At 46.4% G+C, this 27,852-nt stretch overlaps 1 protein-coding gene and 1 pseudogene across 3 annotated transcripts; both read left to right on the forward strand.

The window, feature by feature from the left end:
* Nucleotides 1-547: 547 nt before the first annotated feature.
* B4galt4 (beta-1,4-galactosyltransferase 4) lies at nt 548-27,799 on the forward strand. 3 transcript variants are annotated; one of them, XM_048422759.3, is made up of 8 exons: nt 548-571; nt 6,801-6,872; nt 9,774-10,171; nt 11,131-11,363; nt 14,932-15,119; nt 20,967-21,089; nt 24,181-24,285; nt 26,859-27,799. In XM_048422759.3, the coding sequence occupies exons 3-8, from the start codon at nt 9,919-9,921 to the stop codon at nt 26,989-26,991; spliced, it is 1,035 nt and encodes a 344-aa protein (XP_048278716.2). In that variant the 5' UTR covers nt 548-571; nt 6,801-6,872; nt 9,774-9,918; the 3' UTR covers nt 26,992-27,799. The 3 variants fall into 3 exon arrangements, with proteins under 3 accessions (XP_048278716.2, XP_048278715.2, XP_048278713.2); XM_048422758.3 differs by lacking the exon at nt 548-571 and adding an exon at nt 713-832; XM_048422756.3 differs by lacking the exon at nt 548-571 and adding an exon at nt 747-899.
* Nucleotides 15,135-20,959, forward strand: LOC146895666 (large ribosomal subunit protein eL21 pseudogene; annotated as a pseudogene).
* Nucleotides 27,800-27,852: the final 53 nt, after the last annotated feature.

Below are 27,852 nucleotides of genomic sequence, written 5' to 3' on the forward strand. Positions count from 1 at the left end.
CGACAGAGCTGGTAGCATGTATTCTATTGTCCTTTGTGCCTAAGCAGAACCCACCATTATTTTTCAATCTTTTTTTTTTTTTTGGCATAGACATTATTCTGTTTTCAATTTGGTGCAATGCTGAGAAGGCTGCAACCTGTCGAACTTTAGAGTTGCTTAAGTGTACGTCCAACCCTTGGCTCAGATTAGTTATGAATTCAGACCAACGCAAAATGCAAATTTGTAAGTTTACTTAAAACATTATGAAGGGCGAAGGTTTTGCTTTTGTTTTTGTCTTGGTACGCGATTTCTGGGTTCTCAAGCGTGAGCTTTGTAGATGATAATGTCGCCTGGCAATGTCACGCAAAATAAACGCGTAACTGCGGACCTCTGGATTCTAGGATGTGCCTAAGGCCAAGCTTCACTCAGTGTTGCCCAGAGAAGCGAAAGGGTTGCACATTCCTGCGAGTCCAAAGCGTCGTTTTCCTGTTCTGTAAAGCAGAGGGTTTCGATCTCTTTCCCAGGTTCCGGTGACGTCCCCGGGGATGGAATGTGAGACGCGCCAGGGGCCTAGCTCGCAAGCCGCAGAAAGGTCTGTGGTCCTCGCAAAGGCTGAGTTGTGCATCCCTTCTTTCTCTCAAGCCCCTGCAGCGCGTTGTGGGGCTGGCCAGGCCGGCCGGTGGCGCCAAGTCCCTGGGGAACCGGGCAGACCCGCCTCCCGATGGCATTGTGTGAGAGGCGGAGCCGGGGCTGTAGGGCCGCCTCCTGGCGGCGCAATCCCCGAGGGACATCCCCGGGGCTGCTCCTCACCACCTCCCCTTCCCCGGGCGGCCTCACAGTGGCCGCGTCCGGGGTGAGTAAGCCGGGCCGGAGCTCCGCGGCTGCGCGCTCTGAGCGGTCATCGCCCGGCTGCGGGCCTGGTGGGTCGACCGGATAGGGCCGGGAGGGCGCGGAGTCTGCGCGATCGGGTCTCGGTGCGGCTGTCCCACGTCCCGCAGCGCGTGTAGCCGGCGGGCTGGGGGCCTGCAGAGGCCCACCCCGGATCGGGTGCGGGCGCCCAGCGCCCGGGGAGCTGCGGAGGGCGTGTGTGTGTGTGTGTGTGTGTGTGTGTGTGTGTGTGTGTGTGGTGGGGAGATGTTGCGCGCAGCCGGGAGATGCCGGGTGCATCCTCAGCGCCCCGCGTCCTGGTGCTGGCTTCCAGGCTCCTCCACCTGGAAAAGGCCCATCTTGGTGGGATTAGGCTAGGCAGGGTTTCACCTGGGGAGACGACACCGCTGAGCTGTACTTCCGCGCCCATAAGGGCCGGGCGAGTGCTGAGTGTCCTTAGCAGGAGGTTGTCATAGGGGATTTGAAGGACTTCAGACACACCTGCTGCCTCTAGGGTCTGTGGATCCGTATCTCTTGATGTTCTGGCGTTTCTTAGATAAGGGTGATTAACTGTTAGTACGGGGTTCAGGTTTTGATGGGTGAGGGTGATTAGTACCCAGCAAAGGCCTTTGGGGGCGATAATTAGGACTCTGAGGGAGCCTGAGGTTGCAAGGTGTAGGGAGGTGGACAGTCAAGAGCAAGGGAAGCTGCCCTGGCTCTGGTTGTCTCCCCACTGGTTTGGTGATGAAAGAGCAGAAAGAAGGTAATTTGAGAGTTAGAAAAGGCCTCTGTCTGTCTCATTCTAAAAACAATTAGCTGGTGTGTGTGTGTGTGTGTGTGTGTGTGTGTGTGTGTGTGTGTGTGTAAAGAATCTTCCCAGGATGTAAGAAACTCAAGGAATCTCAGACGGGTTACAGGTAGAGCAAGTGAAATTCAAGATAGGGTGTGGAAGGCTGTCCCAGCACCCTGCTGGAGAGTGCCAGCAGGGAAGGACACAATGTTTTGTTGGTTCGTTTTCTTTTCTTCCTTTTTTTCTTTTTTAAAGTTAATTTTAAAGAACAGGTTTGGGTTTTGTGGACACGGAAAACTCCATAAGATATCACAAGCGTTTGTGTATCCGACTATATTTGAAAGAAATCCACAGTTTCCAGCAGGGAAGGACACAATGTTTTGTTGGTTCGTTTTCTTTTCTTCTTCTTCTTCTTCTTCTTCTTCTTCTTCTTCTTCTTCTTCTTCTTCTTCTTCTTCTTCTTCTTCTTTTTTAAAGTTAATTTTAAAGAACAGGTTTGGGCTTTGTGGACACGGAAAAACAAGCGTTTGTGTATCTGACTATATTTGTATAAAGAAGTCCACAGTTTTGAGGGCTAAAACCATCTCAAAAAGAATGGCTGGCCATGCTGAACGGCTTGAGGAAGAATAGGCAGGGAGGACCCTAACAGCGACTCTGTTAATTACGTTTTATGTGCCACTTGAGGTAAGTACTTAGTACCTTCTCTAAGCTGGGCTAGTAATGGTGTGTGCTTTATCCAGAGGTGAGTACAAATGCCTTGGAAGCAAACCATCAAATGTCTCCTTAAAGACCTTTTCTCCACAGTGGGAACATCCAAAGCAAGTTAGTCTTGGCCTGGAACTAGTGAATACAGTCCATACTGGCCTGGGACTTGGAGGCAATCCTCCTGTTCCAGTTTTTTCAGTGATTATATTATAGCCATGAACCAGAACAGAACAAACTAACAGAACAATTAAGCCATGAACCACAGGTGACTCCTGATTATTCTGGCCTTTTTTTTTCTTTTAATCATCAGTGAACAATGGTATGTGTTAGAATTACCCAGGTTCCTGTTTAAAATATAAATTTCTTGGCTCCACCCTAGACTATTGAAACAAAACCTTTGGGTGTGGACCCAGAAATAGGTATTTTAAGAAGAGCACACAGGATTACGGTGCTCTGGCTAGTCCTGAAGTTAACTGACTGTGTGTGTGTGTGTGTGTGTCTGTGTGTGTGTGTAGATGAGGGTTTGGAGGGCATATTTAGAATAGATCCTCTTAAAATTTACACAATCAAGTTGCTGCCAACTTTATGTGACTGAATGTTTCTGTTCCTTGTCTATAATAATGTCATTTTAAACTTTTAGACTGTTTTAATGGACAATTAGTTATTTTTACCATAAAGGAGCAGCATTGTTTTTGGTAATGAGCCACCCCCCAACCCTGGATTAGAAACACAACTTTCTCCTGACCTGTAATGACAGCAGAAGGTGCACCTTTTTTAAACTTTTGTTCTTTTTTCATACATAGCATTCCCATTGAAATTTCCCCTCTCCCCACTCTTCTCAGTCCCTCCCCCATTTCCCCTCTCCCCCCCCAGAGCAACTCTTCCTGTCTCTTTCTCTTAAACAAACAAAAACAAACAAACAAAAACAGGCCTCCCAAGGATATCCACCCAGTTTGGTCTAACAAGTTACAATAAGACTGGGCACAAACCCTCATATCATAGCTGAACAAGGCAACCTAGTAGGAGGAAAAGGGTCCCAAGTGCAGGCAAAAGAGTCAGAGACACGTCCCCAGCCCCACTCCCACTGTGGGAGTCCCAGTACCACCAAGTCACACAACCATAAGGTATATGCAGAGGTCCTCGTTCAGAGCCATACGGGATTCATGTTTGTCACTTTGGGCACTGGGAGTCCTGCTTAGTTGATTCTGTGGCCTGTGTTCTACGATCAGAAGGTGGACTCTGCTGACCCCCACTACAGAATTCTCAGAGGGCTGAACATGACATAGAAACACTCCATGAGCTTCTCCTGAAAACTCCCGCCAAAAATTCTTGTGACTTCTGCAAACATACAATACTTGAAACAACCTCAGTCCTTTGTTTGGCTTTCTTCATGTTTCCTGGCAACTGTTATAAAATGTATAAAATGGGTGTTGTGGAGCCGCAGGCATGCCCTTGAAGGGGTAGTGTATCCTTGCCCCTTCCTGTCTCCAGAGTAAGAATCTTTGCTTCCTACACGCCTCCTACCATGATGTGTTGCCTCACCACAGCCCGTAAACAATGAGGCCGGCTGACCGTGGGCTGAAACACATCACACTGCGAGTCAAAATAGTTCTTTTCGAAGCTGGTTTTCTCAAGAATGTGCACTATTGGACAGAAAGCTAAGAGGAGCTCACACAGTACACAGAAGGGGTGGGCAGAGTGGCAGCCTCTCCCTTCTGAATAGAGGGGAGGAAGTAGCAGGCACAATCCAGAACTGTTTTAGAAAGGTAAATTGAAGGGTGAGCCTTTTCTACTGTCAGACTTCCCCTAAGATGCTTTGTATATGTTTAAACCCTCCCTTTCCTGTTAGTCTTTATTTTCCATGCTCATTCTCTCTCTCTCTCCCTCCCTCTCTCCCTCCCTTCCTCCCTTTCTTCCTCCCTCCCTTCTTCTCGCTCCCTCTCTCTCCCTGTCTGTCTGTTGTCTCTCTCTGTCTCTGTCTGGCTTTTCAAGACAGGGTTTCTCTGCATAGCCTGGCTGTCTTGGAAATCACTCTGTAGACCAGACTGGACTCAAACTTAAGAGTTCTGCCTGCCTCTGCCTCCTAAGTGGTAGAATTAAAGGTGTGCACCACCACCACCCAGCTTCCTTCTCTCTTTTTAAATATGGCATCTCTTTCTTCACTAGGCGTGATTTTTGTTATGTCCATATTCATATAGCATGATTTAGAAAGTTATGTGCTAGGCTGATTTGAGACATCAGGAATACACAGAGTTGGGAATCTTTCTGAGAATTCAGTTAATTGGGGCTCTACTCAGGTTCTGACTTTATGATTTTTTTAAATGTTTTATAATACTTTTAGATTGCTTAAAAATTTTGAAAATGATAAAGTTCATCTAGCTTCTTCTAATAGAGTAACCCCTTTACACAGCCACAAAACCTCTTATCAATACTATCTAGATTTTATTTCTAAGTCCTGTTGATGACCTTTATTTATCAATACAATCAACAGGTGTGCAAGGTTGGCAGATCTCACCTGGTAATGTTAGTTCCTGCTTGTGGATATCTCCTGGCGGAGAGTCTTTCCAGCTTAGCAGAGCACAAAACTGTTCATCCTCAAATTCCCATTCATTAATTGGTGAAGCTGGACAGAAGCAATGATGCCTGTAGTATTTGCTTAGTGGTGACTTTTTTCCTCCTGGGTCCTAAATTGGAAATTTCCTATGAGAAAGAGCTACCTTTGTCTCCAATCCGCCCCCCCTTTTTTTTATTTGGTCACCTATATCAGTATATATACACAAGGAAATTAATTTTATTCTGTATGCTATAAAACAAGGCCAGAGTAAAAATATTATTAAATGCTTCCAGTTTGGGAGTTGAAGTGACTTAAAATTTTAATGCTTGTTTGTTTATTTATTTAGTGTGTGTGTGTGTGTGTGTGTGTGTGTGTGTGTGTATGTGTGTGAGTCACCTGTGCAGGTCAGAGGACAACTTGTGGGAGTGGTTTCTGTCCTACCATGCCAAATTGAGGTTGGCAACCTTGGTAACAGCTTCCCTTGCCTAATAAGCCATCTTGCTGACTCCTACGTGGTAATGGTTGTTGTCATTTCTGTCCCATTCTTACTTCAAAGGTGTCAGAGGTGTCAGGACAGTGATCACTCGAAGCTCCCTAGGAGTTTGTAGTCGAGCCCTAAGGAAAGTGGGAAAGTCTGTATAGTAGTCCGTTCCTGGGAGCTCTGGTGGAACACCAGCCACCAGCAGTCTGAAGCTGCAGGAGCAAGTGTCTGGGGCCATGTGCCCACGCACACGCCCTGTCTGTGGTATGTGTGGACAGCCTCGGAGGTATTGACATGCTGACGTTACTGCTCACCAGCTGCCGAATGCCACCACATCCCTTCTGTCTGGTGTATGAGTACTTAGTGCATAAATGTGGTTCCCACATATCGGCACTGGAGGCACGGAGATGGTGTATCGCTAAGAGATGTCCCAAGAATGGATGCTTGTGTCATGTTGCTATTGGTTATAGCTTATTTTCCTTATTAGATTATTTTTATGATTATGGAAAGTTTAAAAAGCACAGGAGTAGAAACACAGTGGGCCATTAGGTTAATATCACTTACCTATCTCAATGTTTTACCCATCTTTTCACGTATGGACTCTACTCTGGAATGGCAAGCATACTTGAAAAACAAATTGCAGACATTTAAGGTCTGGAAAAAGACTGAACTAAATAAAGGGCGGTGCTTCCCTTTCTGGCCGGCGCGGTCTAAGCCTGTGCTTAAAAGTGCCAGGTGCTCAGAGCACAGCTGTTACCTTGAGGGAAAAGAAAATAAAACTCTAGGGCAGATTTCTAGAAAGGAAAGGTGGGTGAGGACTGCCCTACTGCCCTAAAATAATGCCTTGATGTTGTCTGAATTGGCCTTCTGCAGATCTCCCCCCCCCCCATCATTTTCCATATAAAAGTCTTGATTAAATACAAGAATGGCTCAGGAAGAGGGAGGGTCTCACAGTTAAAGAATAGTACAAAGAAGTCTGATGATGCCTTCCTGAGCACCACCCGGGAGTTACCTGCCCCAGGGATAATTTTCTTTTGAAATGTCATCATGTTTCTAATCATAAAAGTATTATATACTCATGGGAAGAAAAGTGGAAATTGTTAACTTGAGTGTGTACTTCAGCAGGGGTATGATTGTGATTATCTCGGTTAATATTCTGATACCACATGAATCATGGTGATAGAGAGCAAATACTTGTAGCTCTGGAAATACGGCAGGTGTTTGGGCGTGTCTTCTCATTAAATTCTTACGATGTCATTATGAAGTGAGCATGTTCCGTCCTCCCACGTTTTCCATGAGCTGGGGAAACGTGGAGAGAGCTTGTCCCCAAGCCTCTGGGCACTTAGCTGAGGATGGGGTAGGAAATCTCTCTTGAATACAGAGAGGTGTTCTAATGCTTTCACCTCTCTTGTTTTTCACCACAGAAACGAGGACTTTTGCCTTTGGACTTTCTTCTGTACCATCAGTTTTATGGAGGACACTTAGGCTTATGAGGGGTAAGTGATTATTTTTAGCTGGGCCAGAGTTAATATCAATAAATGAAGGGATGGAGGTCTAATTCCTAAGTAAGCGTTAGTTACACTCTGCTCTGAGGATAGGTGTCTTGTCTTTGAACACATTTTTTATACTGCAGTTTGGGAATATTAGTTTATCATTATTCATAGCTCCTCAGTTCTCAGGGAGAGTTCTTAAAACTTGGCTCATGATCAAGACTACTGCTCCTCCAGAGGGACTCACATTTAGTTCCTAGCACCCACACTGGGCAGCTCACAGCTGCCTGTAACTCCAGTTGCAGGGGATAGGATACTCTTTTCTGGCCTCTGCTGGTATCTGCACTCACACGTGCATACCCGTATGCAGACAGATGCATAATTACACATACAATCTTTAAAAAGTATTTAGAGCAGTTTTAGGTTCACGAAATTGAACTGAAGATATGAAGGTTTCGAACTTCTCCCCCCACCCATGTAGGTTATTTGTTTGTTTGTTTATTTTTTTTTCAAGTCAGGGTTTCTCTGTGTAGCCCTGACTGTCCTGGAATTTGCTCTACAGACCAGAATGGCCTGGAACTCAGAGATCTGCCTGCCTCTGCCTCTCAAGTGCTTAAATGATTAAATGCATGTACCACCACCACCCAGCCAGGTTTGAAATTTCTTTAAGTCAAGCCTCTCCACACACTGCAAATGAGAGCCCTACACGTGAGGTTTTAAAAAATCCTTCCTGCTTCTTTTTTTCTTGTTTTCCATCCCACGGCTTACACAGCAGTCATTTTGTGACCGTAGGCTCCTTGAATTCCTTGGGCGTTTCCAGGCAGTGTCCCCATAAATAGCTTTTAGAAAAGCAGTGTTCAGGGGCCAGATTTACAAAAGGTTTTTATGAAGCACGATCTCCAGTCCCTGCACTGAAATTTCCCCGAAATGAAGTTCACAAGTCCACGAGAGGTTGTCTCGCTGGCCCAGAGTCCTGATGACTTCCTGCCAGCTGAGGGGGAAGAGAGCAGGCCTCCAGGCAGGCATTTGAACTCGTCCCAGGAGAGGGACAGGAAGATGGAGGGGAGTTAGAGGGCCACCAGAGGCACCTGCACGTTTCTGTTGAGTGTGTTGGGCCTATCCAGGCGTGAGGGAAGAAACAAAGCGTCTGCCTGAGGGTTGTGACTGATGGGCACAGGGACTCACACCCAGCTCTGCCCTCTAACCAGGTGTGCGGTCCCGGGCAGCTCAGCTGTCCTTTGTGCGTGACTTTAGTGGGTCAAGGTGCTTATGCTGAGCCTGACGCCTCAGTCTCACCCCCGGGCAGTTTCATCATGAGCTGAGAGAACATCAGATCCACAAGCTGTCCTCTAAGCTCTGTGCCTGTGCCCCGCCCCACAGAAGTGTAATTTTACAGACAAGTAGACTAAAACTCTTATCTCACAGGAAGTTGTTTGTCTATTGCCCCCATTTTCCTTCTGTGTTGAAGCCTTGGTTCCCAATGTGATGGTGCTTGAAGGTGGGGCAAAAGTACACCACCCCTTTGGGACATTTAGGTTAAGGTGAGGTCATGAGGGTTCAGCCTTCATGTTGGAGTTAATAGTCATATAAAAAGAGCAAGCGATATGAAATTTGGATTTTAATCTCTCTCTCTCTCTCTCTCTCTCTCTGTGTGTGTGTGTGTGTGTGTGTCTGTCTGTCTGTCTGTGTTTATACACATGTTCCAAGGAAAAGCCATTGGGGATATAACCAGTACGAAGGGCTCTAACGAGAGACTAACCATACTGTACCCCACTCTGAGATTTCCAGAAAGATCCCAGAAGCGGCAGAGCTCAAACCCCTCATTTTATTGTAACAGACAAGCAGGGTGAGACCGAGGGCCTGCAATCTGTGCAGCTGCCTAAGAACAGGCCTGCACAGAACCCCAGGTGACCCCACAGACAGGTCTCTCAGTGGACACACAGAGCCGTAGTTGCCCGTCAGGGAGGGCTCCAGCCAGCTCTGATGAGGATCTCAGAGTGGGTGGCATACATACTTAGTCTATGTATGCATTTCCTCTTTCTTTCTTATCTCTTCAGATTTAACCAGGAACCTTTCCTTGTTGGTCCTTACTTAGCATGGTCCACTGGGCTATGGAAATGATCCAAAGTCTGGCTTGAGGCATAATGTGACTTTGATGGCACAGAGAGGATGTGGGGGTGCTGTAAGCTGTGCCCCACAAATCCTCAGCAAGTATCCTTACCATCTAGTGAATTTACCAGTATTGGTGGTGGATCCTAAGTACCCTGAAGAGCTGGATTTTTGTTAGTAACTAAGAGCATAGCTCCTCGTAGAGGTGCATTTGTATCACCCCACCTCATGGTATTTGAAGTATGAAATCAGGACAACTTATCACCTATGAAAAACACCATTGGTACAGCGGCGGTCCAGGTGGCTGCCAGTACATCTGCTGCTCACTGGCCATCCCTGGCCTCTTTCATGTAGCAGGGAGAGTAATGGTCACTATCTGGTGGCCACTTGAGTTTGTGCAGGAGGCTGGTCAGGACTTTGTTTGCTAGTCCAGCCCTGCAGGAAGGTAGATGTTATCTAGGTAGGTATCATTTTACCCCCACTTTCCAGATAAAGAAGGCAAGGCTCATTGAAGTGCCCGGGCATAGATCTCGTGGCTGATAGGTGACGGAGCTGTGCTCTCTGGCTGAACCCGAGTCCCTGATCTTTACTTGTTTTTCTCATGGATTGTTGACATCTTCTGTTTGGGTCCCCTTGTGTTTCTTGTCCCATCCTACCTCTTTCGGGACTTTGCCCTGGGCTAGCATCTCACTGAGATTGCAACTCAACTGGGATTGGGTTTCTAATGTGTGCTGAGGTCTGTCATTTCAGGACCGGATTTCCACCCCAAACAACACATCCTTTGTGATTGCCTTTCAGTGGTCTCGGAACTAGACCTGCTGGGCCATGGCAGACATCAACTCCTAGGTTGTGGTCACGTTCTCAGTCGGACCAGAAAAGTATAATTTGGAACTTCTTCACTCCAGCTGAAGCAGAGATACGCATTACCCACAAAATAAGAGCCATGGGCTGCAACCCGCCATGCCTCCTCCCCTACAGACTACGACTGTTGTTGTTCTTTACCCTGTGCCTGACTGTGGTTGGTTGGGCCACCAGCAACTACTTCGTGGGTCCCATTCAAGTGATCCCCAAGGCAAAGGACTTCATGGCTAGTTTCCACAAGGTCATTCCTTTGGGGAAGAAAGAAACTCTGGCCCATGATGCAATCATAGAGAAAGCAGAACTTGACAACTGCCCTTCTGTGTCTCCAAACCTTAGTAAGTATCTGCCCAGCCCCAGGAAATCTCAGCTCCCTGTGTGCTCCACCCGCTGTGTTGGTCACAGTGTGGTGCTTGTCTGTTAGTGTCTCTATCTCTGGAGAGACAGTCAGCAAGCAGCGTGTAACGGGGTGCCCTGCTCTAGCTGTGTAGTAGAGCTTTCCCAGACAGGCATCTGTGGCTCCCTGTGTGCACCATGAGAGTGGTCTATAGTGTGGCCTGGGACACCCTGCAGACCTGTTCTTAGCCTGCTGTGGAAACTGCAATCCTTCTCTCTTAGCTTGCCTCAGGCTGTTGAGAGAGGCTGCACTCACAACTTGTAAGCAGCTTGTCCACGGTTTGTGGGATCTTAAAAGGGGGTGTAAGGAACAGGGAAGGTTATCTTAGTTCCTAAGCAGAATTAGGTCTCCTTCCCTTACTTGTCAGAATAGCCTTTGAAATCAGGTCAGAAAATGGGGGTTAGTTACTTCATTCTGCTCTCTGAAGCCTTTCCCAGGATTGATTACCACAGTCTTGAGTTTCACTGGCAGATGCTGTGTTAGCTGGAAATGTCTGCCCTGGTGCCGTTCGGGGAGGTGTGGAGTATATGTCCTAGTCACCCTGGCTAGGGAGTCTGGTGGGCTTCAGCTCCTTCCTAGTGCCTTGCCTGCAGGGTGCTAAGCATGGGGGGTATAGGGCAGAAGTAGGAAAAGGGCCCTGTGAGGGAATCAGAGTCTATAGAATGTTCTCGGCTTTTCTGTTCCATCCTTCTTTGGTGGAGGAGCTACTCAGCCCTTTCTGATCTCTAGTGAGCAGTGTGGTGGCTGTGCAGTCTGCTTGCCTCCTTCAGAAATGGATCATGGAGGCAGAGTTGCTCGCCCAGGCACAGGAAGTGCCAACCCTTCATCCGAACTAGCCGTGTGAACCCTAGAGCCTCATGTAGCGGCCCCTCTTGTGACAGTGCCCCGTGTTGATTGCAGGAGGCCAGAGCAAGCTCATTTTTAAACCAGACCTCACTTTGGAGGAAGTGCAGGCAGAAAACCCCAGAGTGTCCAGAGGCCGGTGTCATCCCGAGGGATGTAGGGCCCTGCAGCGGGTGGCCATCCTCATTCCCCACCGGAACAGAGAGAAGCACCTGATATACCTGCTGGAGCACCTGCACCCCTTCCTGCAGAGGCAGCAGCTGGACTACGGCATCTACATCATCCACCAGGTGAGTGCGGGCCTTCGCTGGGCCCCGTCCTCTGAGGTCCTCTGAGGGGCAGCCACATGGCTGTCTGCTCGGTGAAAGGATCATTCTGGAAAGGAGAGTGCTCTTCCCTCACCTTGAGAGAGCAGAGGAAGTTCTGATCCTGAATGTGGAGCCACCAACCAAGCTCCGTGAAGTGTTTCTATTCTAAAATGTACCCCGGGAGGAAGCCTGTGTTTGCAAGCTCTCGCGTGTTAGCCAGCACTAGCCCATCCACACCCGGGCTCCCTGTCTTCTGGTCCTTCTGGGTTTGCTGCGCCACACCACGTGGGGCTGGGCTTCTGCCTGTTGTTCCGGAGTGTGACTGTGCAGGAGAGATCGCGGGGCTGGGCTTCTGCCTGTTGTTCCGGAGTGTGACTGTGCAGGAGAGATCGCATGAATGGTGTCGTGGAGTGCCAAGTGGCCCAGCCGGCCAGTTCTGTGACTTTCTAATCGCTCCGGCCTTTAACTCTACCACCATTTATCATGTCAAACAGATGAGGTTTACTTTTTATTTTTTTTGACTTACTCATTTGACTTCCAGGAGCCGTTAGTAGGAACGGCACGTAACTAACCGTAGGCTGACTCGGAAGAGTTCAGCTCTAAGGTCAGTCAGTCAGTGGTGGGTGACTAAAGGTGCCTCTATTTGGTGTTGAAGTTTAGTAAAGGAAAAATAGAGCATCAGTTTAGACATCTGTGTCTAGTCTTTTTGCTATCATCCTGGGCCATTAAAATAATGCCCCTTTAGATCCTCGTAAGAGTGTGGACAAAAATCATTAACTGCTTACTTAATATTAGATGTAGTTGATAATACCAATTTTAGGTAGAATTGACAGCTCATGGATTCTCCATATGCTTTGAGAGACTTGATAACCAGGGGCTTATCTAGTACATTTGTGTCTGGTTTTTCAGACTTGAAATAAAACTTTAGAGTTTATTTTTAAGATTTATTTTTATTTTATGTATATGAGTGTTTGCCTACTTGTATGTAAGTATATCATGTGCATGACTGGTACCCACCAAGGTCAGAAGAGGGTGTTGGAGGGTGTTGGGTCTCTGGAACTGGAATTACAGATGGCTGTGAGCTGTCAGGTGCGTGCTGGGAGTCAAACCCATTATCCTCTGCAAAGCACCAATTGTTTTTAACCGTGGAGCCATCTCTGTAGCTCCTGCAGCTCCTTGTTTGTGGTTTGTTCTCTGAACAGGGACTTATGTCTCTCAGACTTGCCTGAAACACAGCCAAGGATGACTGATCTTCAATTTCTCATCTTCCTGCCTCTGCTTCCCAAATACTGGGACTGTAGGCAGGCATCACCACACCTGGTTCCTCTGGTGCTAGAGATTGAACTCAGGGACTTATGGATACTGACAAGCATTCTACCAACTGAGTTAAATCTCCAGCCCACTCATTTTGCTTTGGAATTAATTTTGTTTTTAACGTCATTGGTCAAAACAATGATTTATTGAGTCTGAGTTCCTATACAGGATGGGTAGCTATCAAAATAGGGTACTATTTTTAGTTTGTTTTCAAAAGTTACTGTGTGTGTGCGTGTGTGTGTATGTATGTGTGCTTGTGCATGACAACACAAGTTGTCTTCTTCCACCTCGTGGAGTCATGGTCTCTCTTACTGCTTCTGCTGTTGACACTCCAGGGTAGCAGCTTCCCTGAGAGCTTCCAGGCCATTCTGTTTCTGCCTTCTGCCTTGTTGCAGGAGCTGGGGTTGCGGGAGTTTGCACCTCACATGACTTTTCTTTTCTTTAGTTGGGTTAGTCATTGGCTGACCACTCCCACAGGTTCTGCACCACCTGCACCCCAGCACATCTTGCAGGCAGGACCAATTGTAGGTTGAAGGTTTTGTGGCTGGTTGGTGTCCCAATCCTTCCACTGGAAGCCTGGTTACAGAATCATCTGGCTTTTTATGTGAGTTCTGCAGATTGAACTCAGGTTGTTAGGTATATGTGGCAGTCACCCAAGCTTCCTTTTATTCTCCTGTCCTCTTCCTGTGCCTTCTCCTACTTTATCACTCCCCCTCCCCCAGATTGGCCAGGCTAGCCTGATGAAACCTCGATCCTCTGGCCTCTGCTCTGCCTCTAAGTACTGAGATCATAAGCCTGTGCCACCACCCCTGGCTAGGTCCCGTATCACTCGTATAAAGAGAAACTCTTCACTCTGTTACTCTTTCAGGAAAGTGTTGTGGTAATATCTAAGAATTGCTTGTAACCTCGTTACGATAAGCTGTCAAATCAGACTTTATTCTTACAGAATTCAGTTTGCGTTGCACACAGCAATATTGAAAAGTCCGCAGGTCATGTTGCATGTTAAGTATTGATGACACTACAGGTCGAGTTTCCTTAGGTCCCTCTGCAAGGCCCCTGAGGAACAGCCTCTGCCATTGGTGTTGTAACGAGAGTTTTTCTTAAGTCATTTCCAAGAGAGTTTTAAGTAGCTTAAAGTATTAGCAGCAACCTTCTCTGCTGTTAGGTCACAGTTTTGTGATCCCTGTTGGCAAGCTCTTAGCCTCGTCTCTTGGAAGTTCAGTGTCAGTGAGCAAGGTTAGCTGGGAGCTGACAGGGAAGCCGTGACACTATTTGATGTGGCAGGTTCCTTCAAGAGGTTTTGTAGTTTTATATGGAATTAGTAAAGACTCTTTAGAGATTGCATTTGGAACACTTGACATGGGCTCTAGTCTCTTATTACATTTGAGGGCCCAATTAGTGTTGCTTTATTTTTATTTGTGTTTTTAAACTACATTAATTTTTGTGCTAAAATACCACATAAAATGTATCATCTCAGCGGTTTTTTTTTTCCGTTTTTTTTAAACCGTCGTGTTACTGTCTAAGTGCGCTGAACTGTAGTATTAAGTGAGTGGGGTGGGATGTGGGAAGATAATTCAGCAGTGGGGAGCTCATCATGCTCTGGCAGAGGACCAGTCTGGCTCCTTGCAACTGCTTTAACTTCGGCTCTAGGAGACCTGACGTCTTTGGACCTTAACAGGCACTTATTGTATTCATGTGGCATATTCTCACATGGGTAGACAGAACACACTTACACACACACACTTACACACACATACACACAATGAAAAATAAAATAATTTTTTTTAAAAAAAACGAAGATTTAAAAAAAATCATACCAGCATGATCTGGTATGATGGTTCATGCTGTTATCTCAGCATTTGGGATTCTGAGGCATGAGGATTGCTGTGAGTTCCAGGCCAGTTTAATCTACAGAAGGAGGAATATTTCAAAAACAAAAACAAAGAAAATATACTGCCACGTAACCTACCTACTTAATGCTTTAGTCTTTCTAAGCAAACTATTCTCCATTTTCACCTTGCCAGAGTCAAGGGGATGCTTTTAAATTACGGAATATAAATATGTGTGAAACACAAAACCAAAACTGTTTTCTGTTATCAGTGCATCTGTTAGATCTTAGTGTGTGTTGTCTTGTGAAGGAGCAAGGGTAATGTACCACTCCGAAATGGGTGTGAAGGGGAGAATGTTGGAGATCTTATCTCTGGAGCGTTTTCGTTTTTCTCTCCACCCTCAATAGACTGGAAGTAAGAAGTTTAATCGAGCCAAGCTCCTGAATGTGGGCTATCTGGAGGCTCTCAAGGAGGAAAACTGGGACTGCTTCATATTCCACGACGTGGATTTGGTGCCTGAGAACGACTTCAACCTTTACATGTGTGGCGACCAGCCCAAGCACCTGGTGGTTGGCAGGAACAGCACTGGCTACAGGTAAGGCAGCTCTGGCTGTGCAGGGTGCTTCTCTGTGATCAAGGCTGTTATATGTCCAGAGTGAGTGAGGAAAGCGGGGGAGGGGGCAGGAAGTGGGGGAGACGACCCATTTTCCCTTAATGTGCTGAACAGCAATGGAAGGATGAAATAAGGAAGAAAAAAGACCTCCCACAACCTTGGCAAGAAGCACAAAGACAAAGACAAAGGAGAGCAGAATGTAATCTAAGCATAGCAAAGGTCCTCACCCTGCAGGACCTGTGGCATGATGTGTTATCTTTTTTTTTTTTTTTTTTAGGATAGCTTGCCAGAGTTCTAGGGAAAGGTGGGGTGCACCTTAATAGTCTTCTTGGAACCAGGATGTGCAGGACAAACCCTTTTCTTTCAAAGCCACCATGGAAAAATGCCACCAGTCCTTCATTCCTCTCTATTTCTGTCCCCAGGAGAGGAACAAATGGTTTTAATTGCATTTTATACCCGCTCCTAGTCAAATATAACCAAAGGGAAATAGGGATTGAGATAACTTCTGGCAAATTAAACTGGTGGCATGTGCACTTCCCTGTACCTTCCTCCACGTTCTGCCATTCATTCATGTGTGTCGTTATGACACTAGGCTAGGGGCCAAGAAGTCGGGTTAAAGAGGCAGCGTGAGTACTGATCTACTGAGACCGGAAGCACCTATGGAGATGCATTAATCTGCAAACAAAGCTGTAAGCACTTAAGTTGGGAGGGAGAGGGAGGAAGTAAGTATGAAACTAAACTAAACTGTGAGGTAGGCAGAGTGGGGGAGACTCTGCCAGAGCATATAGAGTGCTAAGGGAAAGTGAGTCTCTTGACATCTTCCTCATTGCTTCTGCAGTATAGGTCTCTTATTTTGGACTACTACTCATGAGAATGCCTGTCAGGGTAGGAGTGTAACTCATATCTGCCTCCTGCTTACGAGGTCTGATGTGGGATTTCCCTCATCAATGGTGAATACCATTGGTGAATAAAGAAACTGTCTTGGCCTGTTGATAGGGCAGAACTTAGGTGTGTTGGGGAAACTAAACTGAATGCTGGGAGAAGGGAGATGGAATCAGATGCCAGAACTTTACCTGGTAAGCCACAACCTCGTGAATGATATACAGATTACTAGAAATGGGTTAAATTAAGATATAAGAGTTAGCCAATAAGAAGCTAGAGCTGATGGGCCAAGCAGTGATTTAAATAATACAGTTTCTGTGTGATTATTTCGGGTCTGAACTGCTGAGCAGCTGGGAACCAACAAGCGGCCTCTTACAATAGAGGTCCTTGTGATGAAGCAAAGTTGATCCCACCAAAGTTTACACCAAGGAGCAACTGTTTATTAGGCTTTTTTATAGAGCATGGGTGAGGAGCTGCTGGCGGGAGGATGTGTGACTAAAGCAGCCTCTCTGGAAGGTCTGCACCAATCATTGGGGGCAGCTTCCCTGTGCCCACATAGATGGTGGTCCATTAGGTTTACCTCCCCTAGCTATGTACCTTAGCACCTCCCCAGACCTCAAGGTCATATGCAGTTAGGGCATTTCCTACATGTGGCTGGAGGAGTAACTGGAAACAGAGGCAAGGGTCCAGTGGTGTTCTCTGCTCCCTCTTTACACGCACAAGTGTTAACAATCCATACGCCCAATTGGGATCGACTCTTTAACTCCGAGCCTTAAGCTTCCCATTCCTTCTGAGAAATTTTAAGGACAGGCCTGGACTGATTGTATGATTGTGTTAACCTGCTATCGGTGGGCAGAGATCATTATCCATTCCTGCTGGGAATTGATTTTGACTTACACTTTGGTGTCACCAATATGGATTCCATCCAATGCTGTGCACGCTAAGAGACAGGCTATGCCTGGATCCTGCAGCTTAACTTATCCTTACAATTGACCAGCCTTTGCTGCTGTTCCCAGACACCACCCACGAGCCTTTGTCTCCCTTACTTAATTGAATATGCTTACCTTTTGATGTAAATACAAGCTCCGAGGAAAACTGTGATCCTCTTTTAGAAACTGAAAATTGTCTTGTGTGACGACCAGAGTGTGTGTGTGTGTGTGTGTGTGTGTGTGCATGTGTGCACACATGCTGATGGAGTTAAACAGAAGGCCCTTGCAGTATGCAAGTTCTCCACCACTGAGTTACACTTACCCTGTGTGTCCTTGCTTCATCTGTTCAGACTTAGAGTTTACATTCTTTTTAAAAAATATTTATTTATTTATTTATTTATCATGTATACAATATTCTGTCTGCATGTATGCCTGCAGGCCAGAAGAAGACACCAGACCTCATTACAAATGGTTGTGAGCCACCATGTGATTGCTGGGAATTGAGCTCAGGACCTTTGGAAGAGCAGGCAATGCTCTTAACCGCTGAGGCATCTCTCCAGCCCCCTAGAGTATACATTCTTAAGTAAATTTTATTGCTTTAATTTTTTGTGTCTTCTTGTATTCATCATTTCATCATACAGATGCCTTTTGTTTGGGGGGGGGCTGGAAAAAGTAGGACTTCTCTCTCCCTAACTTTGCTATCTTGGGCAAAAATTCTGCTGGCGGCTGGTGAGTTCAGTTACAGGCACTCAGTCTGTATCACTGTGCCATGGAGCATCAGTCAGCTCAGGCTTCTTCCCTGGCCCCTTTTGACCCTGGCAGACATCTTCCAATACCTCGCCAAAATGGCAAACACAAGGGAAAGCAGAAGGACACCAGCTATATGCTTTCCAGGACTTTTAGGAAACATGGAGTTGTTCCTTTGACCACATACAAGCGAGTCTACAAGAAGGATGATATTGTAGACATCAAGGGAACAGAAACTGTTAAAAAACAAATGCCCTTTAAGTGTTATCATGGCAAAACTGGAAGAATCTACAACATGACCCGGGATGCTGTGGGCATCATTGCAAGCAGGCAAGTTAAGGGCAAGATTCTTGCCGAGAGAATTAATGTGTGGATTGAGCACATCAAGCTTTCCCAGAGATTAGACAGCTTCCTGAAGCAGGGGAAGGGGAAGGATAGAAACGGAAGCAAAAGAGAAGGGCACCTGGGTTCAGCTGCAGCACCAGCCTGCTCCACCCAGAGCCTCATGCTTTGTGAGGAAGGACGGGAAGGACCTGAGCTGCGGAGCCCATTCCACATGGATTCATGGCTTAGTGTACAAGAGGGAATCAACGGCCTGGACGGTGAAAACGAAGCAAACAACAAGAAATGTTTTCACTTGCCACACACTGGGCGTGATGAAGTTAAAGGAACTTACCCAAGTATTTCAGCCTTATGGTGAATTTTACTGCCAAGAATTCCCCTGAACCTGCCCCCTTTCTCCAAGGACTCCACTGTAACTGTTTGACATTTTCCTCCTTCTGGGGACCTAACAGCCCTTTAAAACCCATGTGTAAACTCACCTGAGGGCCTGTTAAAATATATCCTTTTCCAGAAAAAGGACCAAATGCAAAAGTCAGGAAACGCAGAGCCGTCTGCTGGACAGCAGTGCTGAGAACAGTTCTGTAGTTTTCTCTGGATGCACCCGCTGCTCCTCCACAGCACAGCTGGTCCCAGGAGCTCTGGTCTCCGTGCTCCTTAGCTCGTCCTCACCAGATTCTCACCACCAGATCCTCCCCCTTTCTGCAGATCTGGGACCTTCCAGGCTCTGCTCCTTGCTGTGGCAGTGATTCCTTACTAAGAACCCTGGCATTGTTCGGTTCTGAACTCTAGGAGGGAATGGCCTTGCTGGCACTGTGCCCTCGGCCATCATGATGGTGGTATTGCCAGTCCCCTCCAGAGCCTGCATGCTGGGTCTCTCATGGAGACTGCTCTTTGGTGCATGAAAGGTTATGTGGAACTGATATTTCTTATTCTTTTTTTAAATTTATTTATTTATTTGCCTAATGTGTATTGGTGTTTTGCCCGCATGTACATCTGTGTGAGGGTGTTGGATCCCTTGGAACTGGAGTTACAGGCAGCTGTGAGCTGTCATGTGGATGGTGGAAATTTAACCCAGGTCCTCTGGAAGATCAACCAGTGCTCTTAACCACTGAGCCTTCTCTCTAGTCCCTGGGGCTGATATTTTTATCTACAGGGTCCAGATGTAGCTGCTGATTTTGGTAGTAAAGAGCCCCCTTCCCTATTAACTAGAGTTTGGTAACCTTGGACATAAGTCAATGCTAGTAAATGATTGTAATTGCTGTGTTCTAAATATTTTATTTCTTTTTATTGGCTTTAAGTTTGAATTTCCCAGAATTTTAGATGCACGAATGTAATTGTGATAGTCAGTCTTGGTTGTCAACTTGATTAGACTGAGAAGAGCCAATGAGTTAGTTGGGTGTACCTCAGGGGTGCATATAAGGGCCTCTCTAGAGACAGTTAGAACCTAAGGACTCTGAGCTAATCAGTGGTTTAACTGATGGGTTTGTGATCTGATAGCATTAGTGGAAAGAGATGGATATTTTCAGAGGTGGGGTCTACTCGGAGGAAGTAGGTCACTTGAAGTGTGTTCTTGGGGGTGGATTTTATCCTGCTCCCCTTCCTCATCTTTGTACCTTGACTGTCATGAAGTGAGTGCCTTCTCCACTGGCCATACCTTTCCCATCATGAAATTCTCAATGGAGGCAGCTGGCCACGGATTGGAGCTAGGAGACAGAATAAAAATTCCCCGCAGACATTTGCCCTGATTATAATCTGTGTCTATGATGGCATGCCTAGGGTTTGCACTAGGAGTGTAGAAACTCCTCAGCCTCAGAGAAGCCTTGGGGATGCCGCTTGTTAGGTGGGAAATGTCTACAGTGGATTTGGTTTCTCTTCTTGTCTGGGAGACATCAATATGCAGTTGGCCCCAGACATTTAGAACTGAAGTTGGCTGAGGTTAGAAATCCTCCATGTGGTCCCATGGTCGTGCAGTGGAGGGGTAGCCTCCTTTCAGCTTGTTGAGGTCACCGGAATGCAGAAAAGTCCTTGTGTCCTGGAGGATTCGTGGTGTATCTCTCATCCTTCCCCTGGGCTTTTAGCTACCGCTCTCCCCGTCAGTCTTAACCGCAGTTCCACGCATGCTCAGGTCTTCCTGTTCGCTCTTGTTTTCTGTGATTTCTGCTACTCTGGGAGCTTCAAGTGCTCACAACTGCCGAGTTATCTGTAGCCACAGGTGTCTTGTGCGCTTGGACCCTGTGTCTGCGTCCTTTGCCTGTTGGCCAAAGGCCCAGGAGCATCTCAGATTCACTCTCAGAATAATTCATCGTCTTGTCCTCAGAACCAAATTACTTTCTTCACACTCACTTTTCATCAAAGGCACTGAATTCCGTACAGTTGCCCAAGCAGACAGTTCAGGGCAGTGGGTGGGGGTTGACTTCTGTAGGAAACACTCCAAGATGGAGATTTGCAGAGTGAGCACGCTTGCAGCATGGCCTGGAACTGTCTGTCTCCTGATCCACACTGCTTCACTCCCAAGAGAGAAAGACGTGAAAAAAATTTGTCATGACACTAATTCATGTTGAACACGGATGCAACCCGGAATCCTCCACCTGTTTCCCTTAGCAGCTGCTACCATTTGTTGGATTGGCATTTGGGATGAAATCTCTCACTGACAGGTCTCTGAATACCAGTGTTATCAGTATCAGGGATGTGGGGGTCACCTTGCTTAGTGGTGATATCAATATCACTTAGTGATATCAATAGAAGATTGCATGCCCGGAGAACAGGGAGGTAGACATGAGAAAAGACTAAATGAATGGGATGGGTGGATGTGTATCCTCAGGTGTTTCTGGAGTACATTCCCAGAGCCGGGGAGTGCTGGAGTGTCTGTGGGAACAGAGGGCTCTTGTGCTAAATGTCACCACCTTTCTCTCTTCCTCTTTTGCTGCAGGTTACGCTACAGTAAATATTTTGGGGGTGTTACTGCCCTCAGCAGAGAACAATTTTTCAAGGTGAATGGATTCTCTAACAACTACTGGGGATGGGGAGGCGAAGACGATGACCTCAGACTCAGGTGATCAGCAGAGAAGGGAGCCTTCCTGGGGCTCTGCTATCCGTGGTGACTCTGGGCACCTGTGCTTGTGTGTAGCTCCTGTGCATTCCAGGCCAGCAGGTCACAGGGCTGCAGAGCTGGCCTGAAAGGGAGGGCAGGGTATGAATGGAGGGAAGGCAGAATGACCTAAGTTATTCTTTGTCACTGGGAGCCTAGAAACCAAGGAGGATTGTCTGTTGCTGAGTGTGGGGTGCAGAGGTGTTGGTGGGGCCTGGGGTTCCACTAGTGAATGAGAAGACCCAAACTTAAGGTTGTCTGTAAGACTGCTCCTCTGAGAACGGCCTCTAAGTCTCGTGCTTTCCTTACCCCCAGAGCCTCGACACTGTTCCCAGCATGTGGAGCAGAGTGCTGTCTTCTCTAAGGAGGGGACATACGCCCCAAAGAAGGCAAGGGTGTCCTTTAGCTTTGCGCTGTGGGAGCTACCTGAGTTGGAAAGCTCACTCTGGGCTGCTGCTATAACTCCTGGATCCCTTCAGACAGTTCTCTGCTCTAGAGGACCTAGAGAAACTCCCCAGGATGCCTGGCCTGTTCCCTGTTCCCTCCTGAGAACTAACCTTCCTTCCTTCCTTCCTTCCTTCCTTCCTTCCTTCCTTCCTTCCTTCCTTCCTTCCTTCCTTCCTCTTTTTTCTGTGACTTGAAGTTTAAAGGCGTTCTCATTACTCAGAAATTACTGTTCAAAAGCCCATGGCCCATATGCCAGAGTTCACAAGGGGGCCTCCTGGCAGCCAGGGGTCCTTTTCCTCTTCCCATCCCCACTATCTCTTGGTGAGTACGTTCTCAGCTGCAGTTCTGAATTAATAGCCCTGTGACTAGCAAATTCCCACTGGGCTGGTGGGAAGGAGCTAAAGGCCTCATGCTGGTTAGTCTTGTTCCCATTGGGCAGAGAGCCTTTGCCATGTTTCTGAAGAGGGAGATTTTCCTACCTAAGGGTTTCCTGTCAGCCAGCTTCTCAGCAATCACAATCCACAGACTGTTGGATTCAGGGTAGGGACAGAACAGGTTAGAGGGAGCCAGCTCTCTTTTCTCCCCCAAGTCCCTTGCCCCACCTAGCTGGGAAGAACAGTAGGCTGTTGCTATGGCTACATACCCATGCTGTCTCATTTCCTGCTGTTCCTCAGTTGTAAGGGAGAGGGAACCCCTCGGTTTTGGTTTCCTTTGGTGTCAGCAGTGGTAGGTTTGCCACCTTCAGCAGCCTTGGGGTTCTCTTCCGAGATCTCTGCTTGCTGTAGAAAAGAGCTTCAGGACAAGCTAGTAGAAAGCAGAATTGGAATTTGTTTAAAGGTGTTCTTAATATAGATTAGGTGTAGGTGTTCATATAAATAGAGGGTAATTTTGAGGGGGAAAGAATAAGACACACCCATGAGTAGGTGTGGGCTTCTCTAGGGGAAATTGTCTCACGTGTGCAAGCGCAGGCACACAAATGTACACATCTTTGATCCTGTGCACTTAAAGGGTATAAATTATAAGGCTTAGGAATTTTTTTAATCTTTAATTTTTATTTTATGTATATGAGTGTTTTGTTTGCACAGGCATATCTGTGCACCATGTACATGCAGTGCCTGTGGTGGCCAGAAGAGGGCGTCAGAATCCACCTGGGACTGGAGACAGGTGTGAGCATTATGTGGGTGCTGAGGATTGAGCTCAGGTCCTCTGGAAGGGCAACCAGTGCTCTTAACCACTGAGCCATCTTTCCAGTCCCACAACAAGGTTTAAAGATTACGCAGCACTTAATGTTTGAGTAGTTTAAAAATCTGTGAGCTGGCTTTCTTATTTCTCTCCCAGAATTTCCTTTTGCAAATGAAATTGGAATGTGGTTTCAGGAGGTGAGTTATTTAGATTCAGGGGTGAGAGAGGCATGCTACCATGGAAAAACTCAAGGCTATAAACATTCTGCCCTAGGCAGACACTGTTGTTTTTAGCATCGAAGTTTGAGGTGTCTGTAGGAAAACCCTGCATTATCTCTGTAGACAGTGTTGGCCTTATCAGCAGCACTGAAATTTCCTTTCTGCCTGCAGGAAGGGCAGCTAGATCCCAGGGCGAGGGGGTTCTTCCTCTTCCCATGTCCCTTTGCTTTTCTGTGTTTCTGTCCTGCCTCCATGGGAACATCATGGTCTGCAGAACAGATCTCAGTTCGTGCTTTGGATACCCCAAGAAGGGCGGGACGTAGCATTGGCTGAGATTTGCTAAGGTTGAGCACCACATCTGTGTTCCTATAGAATGCATTACTTCTGCAAAACGCATTCCAGGGAATCCTGTTACCTGAGTCTTTGAAATGCGTAGTCTATGCCGCCAGCCTCACTTCTACGTAAGTCTGAGGCCTGGTGGGATGAGATGGTCAACACAGTTGTCAGTTACAGAGCTTAGATTGAACCTCGGTTTGTGGCTTTAAAGATTACAGCTGTACACAGCCCTTTCTTTCCTTGTGACGAGACAGCATTATTAATTAGAGTCTGACAGACTTGATGGTCTTGCCCTTTGGAATGCATTAAAATTAACATTTTTATCAGGTGTCCTCTTTTTAAAAACAATTAACTACACATTGGCGTTTCTCCACTAGTGAGTACTAAATATAATTTCTTTGTGTATGGGATAGGGTCTCACCTGCACTTCGCATCAGCTTGGAACTCACTGTGTGGCTTAGGCTAGCCTCGGTTTCTCCCCGCACCTCCTGCCTCTGGCCAGCATCTCCACCTAACCTGCTGGAGCTACAGGTGTATGTTACCATGCGAAGCTGCTTTTAGTGTCTGAATGATCTTTTCCTAAAATAGGACGCTGAAATTTTTGCAACGTGTTTTAGCAATCACATAGGGTTATAGGATGTACTGTTTGTTAATTCCTTCCTCTCAGGATGTGACTGCCAAGTGTCTGGTGGCACTTTGGTTTCAGAGTACAGTGACTAGTCTCGTGCCTGTGAGTAGCATCACGCTGTTCCAGCCACTTCTGTGTGTTTATGTGTGTGTGATTTTTGTTTTTAATTGCAGGTAATTCTTTTTAAGTGTTCAGTGGTAAGGAGATGAGCTAGATTTCAAAATAAACCTTGTTATTTTTCTAGGGTTGAGCTCCACAAAATGAAAATCTCCCGGCCTGATCCCGATGTGGGTAAATACACTATGATCTTCCACACCAGAGACAAAGGCAACGAGGTGAATGTGGACCGGTAAGCTCTGGAGTCCCCACCTGGCTCTGGCTGGGTGCTAAGTCTCTTGTGTGGCCAACACACCAGGCCGGACTGATCACATAAGCCCGTTCACCTTGTTAAAACCTTTTGATGAAGGAGCTTATAAAGTAGAACCCAAATAGGAGATAACAGAACATAGACACCTTAGTTCTGTGATCGTGAACTTCCGACTTCTCTGCTTTGTCCCACTTTTTCCTTCTGGATTTTTCCTTCTGTCCCACTGGATTCTTTTTCATAGCATCTGTGTGTACGTATTTTTCACACACATCCTTAAAATATCAGAAGTCCTGTAAGAAGAACCATAGTGCTGCTATCATGCCTAAAATAAGACTAATGAGGTACTTCATTACATCATCACATGTCCAATCAGTTTTTAGGATTCCCTCTTTATCTAATAAGGACCTTAAAAAAAAAAAGTCAGTTTGTTCACAAGGTCCATGTTGTTGTCAGGATGATCTCTCCGGCTTGAGTTCTTCTTGGTTCTTTTTGGAGACAGGGTTTCACTGTCCACTTAGTCCCCTTTAGCCTCAAGTGACCCCAGCTGTCTCACCTCTGAGTGCGTATTCCCATTCCCTACCCTTTCTCTTTCTTGTTTTGCAGTTTATTGTTGAACATACCAAGCTGTTTATCCAACAGTTTCAAAATCATTCCATTTATGAATTTTTGCTAATTATCATCTGGAGATCTGATGAGTTCCTGTGACCTCTGCTTTACTATTATTATTTTATTTTTATTTTCTTTTTAATAAACTAGGAGAGCAGGTTTGGTGTCAGGATTGTTCTGTGACGTGGGCATTGACACCCTGATCTGTTCATTTTGAGATTTCTCATCCTATCTTTATCTGGTGACTTTCTTTTTAGCACCTGTTGCTCATCGTTTAAATCAAGGGTTGCAAAGCTGTGATATCCTGATTCTGCCATCCCATCTTCATTTATTAAATCTCCTCACAGAGAAGGACGTAGTCTCTTCAGCTGTTTGAGGACCTTGGGGTATAGTTTCTACAGGCAGGGCAGCCTGAAGGGTGAGAGCCCCGCACTGCTGAGTCGTTTTCTGGAGCAGTAACCTGGGATCCCTGAGCATCCTTCAATTTGTAGTTCACGTTCTTGGTCAGAAAGTCCTCTCGACTTTGTCCAGCTGGAGCCTTCCAAGCAGGCTCTCAAGTGCTGAGGATGTAGCCACCGCCATCCTTGAGAGCTTCCTGCTCTGGGCTCTGGAGAGGGGTGATGGCCTACTTGGCCCTGCTCTGTCCTGCCCAGCAACATTGACAGATAAACACGTTGTGGCTCTGATGGAAAAATTTATGTTTTTTATTCTGAGTCTTTTCCCTTTGATGAAAAGCTGTATTCAAGCATTTTTTTGCCCTCTTATTAGTTCTACATGTTAAAATGGTATTAAATAGTCTTTTAGCTCTTTTGTGAGAGGCGAGAGTTTCAAAAGAATAGACTTTTCTGTCATTCCAGTCTTTATCAGTCAATAACTGTGCATTTTTTTGTGTTTGTTATTTATTATTTATAAGAGAATACTTACAAGTTGCCTGGCAAGCTTGAGACATCTTGATACCCAGGCAGGTATGTCCGTGTGGCCTCTCTAAACCCACACCCTCCTCTTCACACTCACCGATGACCTAGGTGACATTTTGCTGAACTTTGTGATAATTATTTGTCGTAATGCTAATTCTTTGGGCTGCTTCTTGGTTTACGGAGATTAGTTTTTGCACGACTTCCACTGTGTGCCAGTGACTCCTACTGTATTTGTTCCTCCTTTGACATTGTATAGCTCAGCATTGTGCCTCCGCTCTCCACCCATGTTGTCACTGTCATGGCTGAGCTCCTCGAGGACTCTTTAGTGCTCACGTCTCTACCCCATTGCTCAGCTCCAGCCACAGGGGTGGATTATCCTTCCTCATTATCCTTCCTCACATGCGCGCTGTTCTTTTGTCGGTCTGTGCCGCTTGCCCAAGTGGTCTAGTAGTCTTTGCTTTAGAGCATCCTGTCTCTCCTTTTTCACTTCGTGAATGTCATGTCTTTAGGCTTCAGTAAAACTGGCCTTCTCGATGTCCCTCCCTAGACTCTCATGAAATAAGGTGCCCCTTAATCTATCCTCCCGCGCATATGCACACACACACACTATTTTTGAGGCTTGGGTCACAGCTATGTACCCTCCTGTCTATAGACAACTTTCTTCTTGCAGTAGTGGAATGAGCAGAGATCCCTTGATGCTCAGCAAGGACCTGTTCAGAATGGGCAGGACACAGCCCTTTTCTATCAATGTTCTCGTAACCCCTCTGCCCTATAGATGGGAGCCCATTAGAGACAATGTCCTCTATTGGTCCAGGGCCCGATGTACATGTTAATCCACAAATACTTGGCTGTCATTAATGTCTATTGAGTGAGGAAAACACTTTTTTTTTTATTTTGTGATGGGAACTCAACAGGAATGGTAAATTGTAAAACTACTTGTGCTACACTTCGGAGCAGGACAAAAAGCAGTGGAGATGCGTGCTGCCTTCTCATTTTTTTTTAAATCATTCTCATTTGCTCTTTTTATCTTAGGATGAAGCTGTTAAACCAGATGTCACGAGTCTGGAAAACAGATGGCTTATCAAGTTGTTCTTACAGATTACTCTCTGTGGAACACAATCCTTTATATATCAACATCACAGTGGATTTCTGGACTGGTGTGTGACCTGGCTCTTTGGATGGGGTTCGGGAGAACTGACGACTTGTAATAACTTTGGCCTAGAGACTTCCCTAGTCGCACACACTAAGGACTCGCTCCAGCTAATTATTAGGCCAGATTTTTCCATTTTGTGTTTTCTCGGCAGCGCTCTTGGTCATGTGGAATGTAGAGCCGTCATACAAGACAGCTTTCTTAGTTGTTCTGATCCCGACAGTGAAATGTAACGCACATACTTGACGGACTAAAGATAAAAGGATGCAATGGGAGCCGTGTCCTTGACAGATCGACTCCAGCAAGGCATAAGGAGATTAAGGAGTGGGGAACAAAATCCCCGTGTGTTCTAGAGAGCCAGAACTGCAAGGCCCAAGATAGAAAGGTACTAAGATGTGTTTCTGTCACGCGTGTGCCCTATGTGGCCATCTGAGAAGCGGTGGATTCCGGATGAGAAGAAGGCCATAGAAGAGCGGAGCAAAGTCAAGAATCAGATGCCATGAACTTGGCAATGAAGAGGTGGCGAAGGGGAGTGTGGCGTGAACTGGCAGCAGTGACTGCTGCCCCCAGTCCTCCGTGGTGTTTACTTCCTCATCGGAAACACCTTCCAGTCTGTGGCCACCCGACCTTGAATGTACCAGTCTCTTCAGAGGCACTTGCCAGCAAGAGCCCACCAGAGAACACTCTCTCCTAGTTTTTAAAGCATTTTTTTATAAGATGATTTTGTACATGTAGGATATGAATGAGCAGTTTATAAGCTACATCATGACTGATAATACATCTCTAGAGTACCTCTGTAGTAAAACATGAAAATGCTTCTGTCTCTTGGTCTTGTTTTTTACTCTTCGTTTAGGCCAAAGGTTTATTCAGTTCAGC

This window comes from Myodes glareolus, chromosome 2, assembly GCF_982192425.1.
Source record: "Myodes glareolus chromosome 2, mMyoGla1.1, whole genome shotgun sequence".
In the NCBI taxonomy this organism is placed as follows: Eukaryota; Metazoa; Chordata; class Mammalia; order Rodentia; family Cricetidae; genus Myodes; species Myodes glareolus.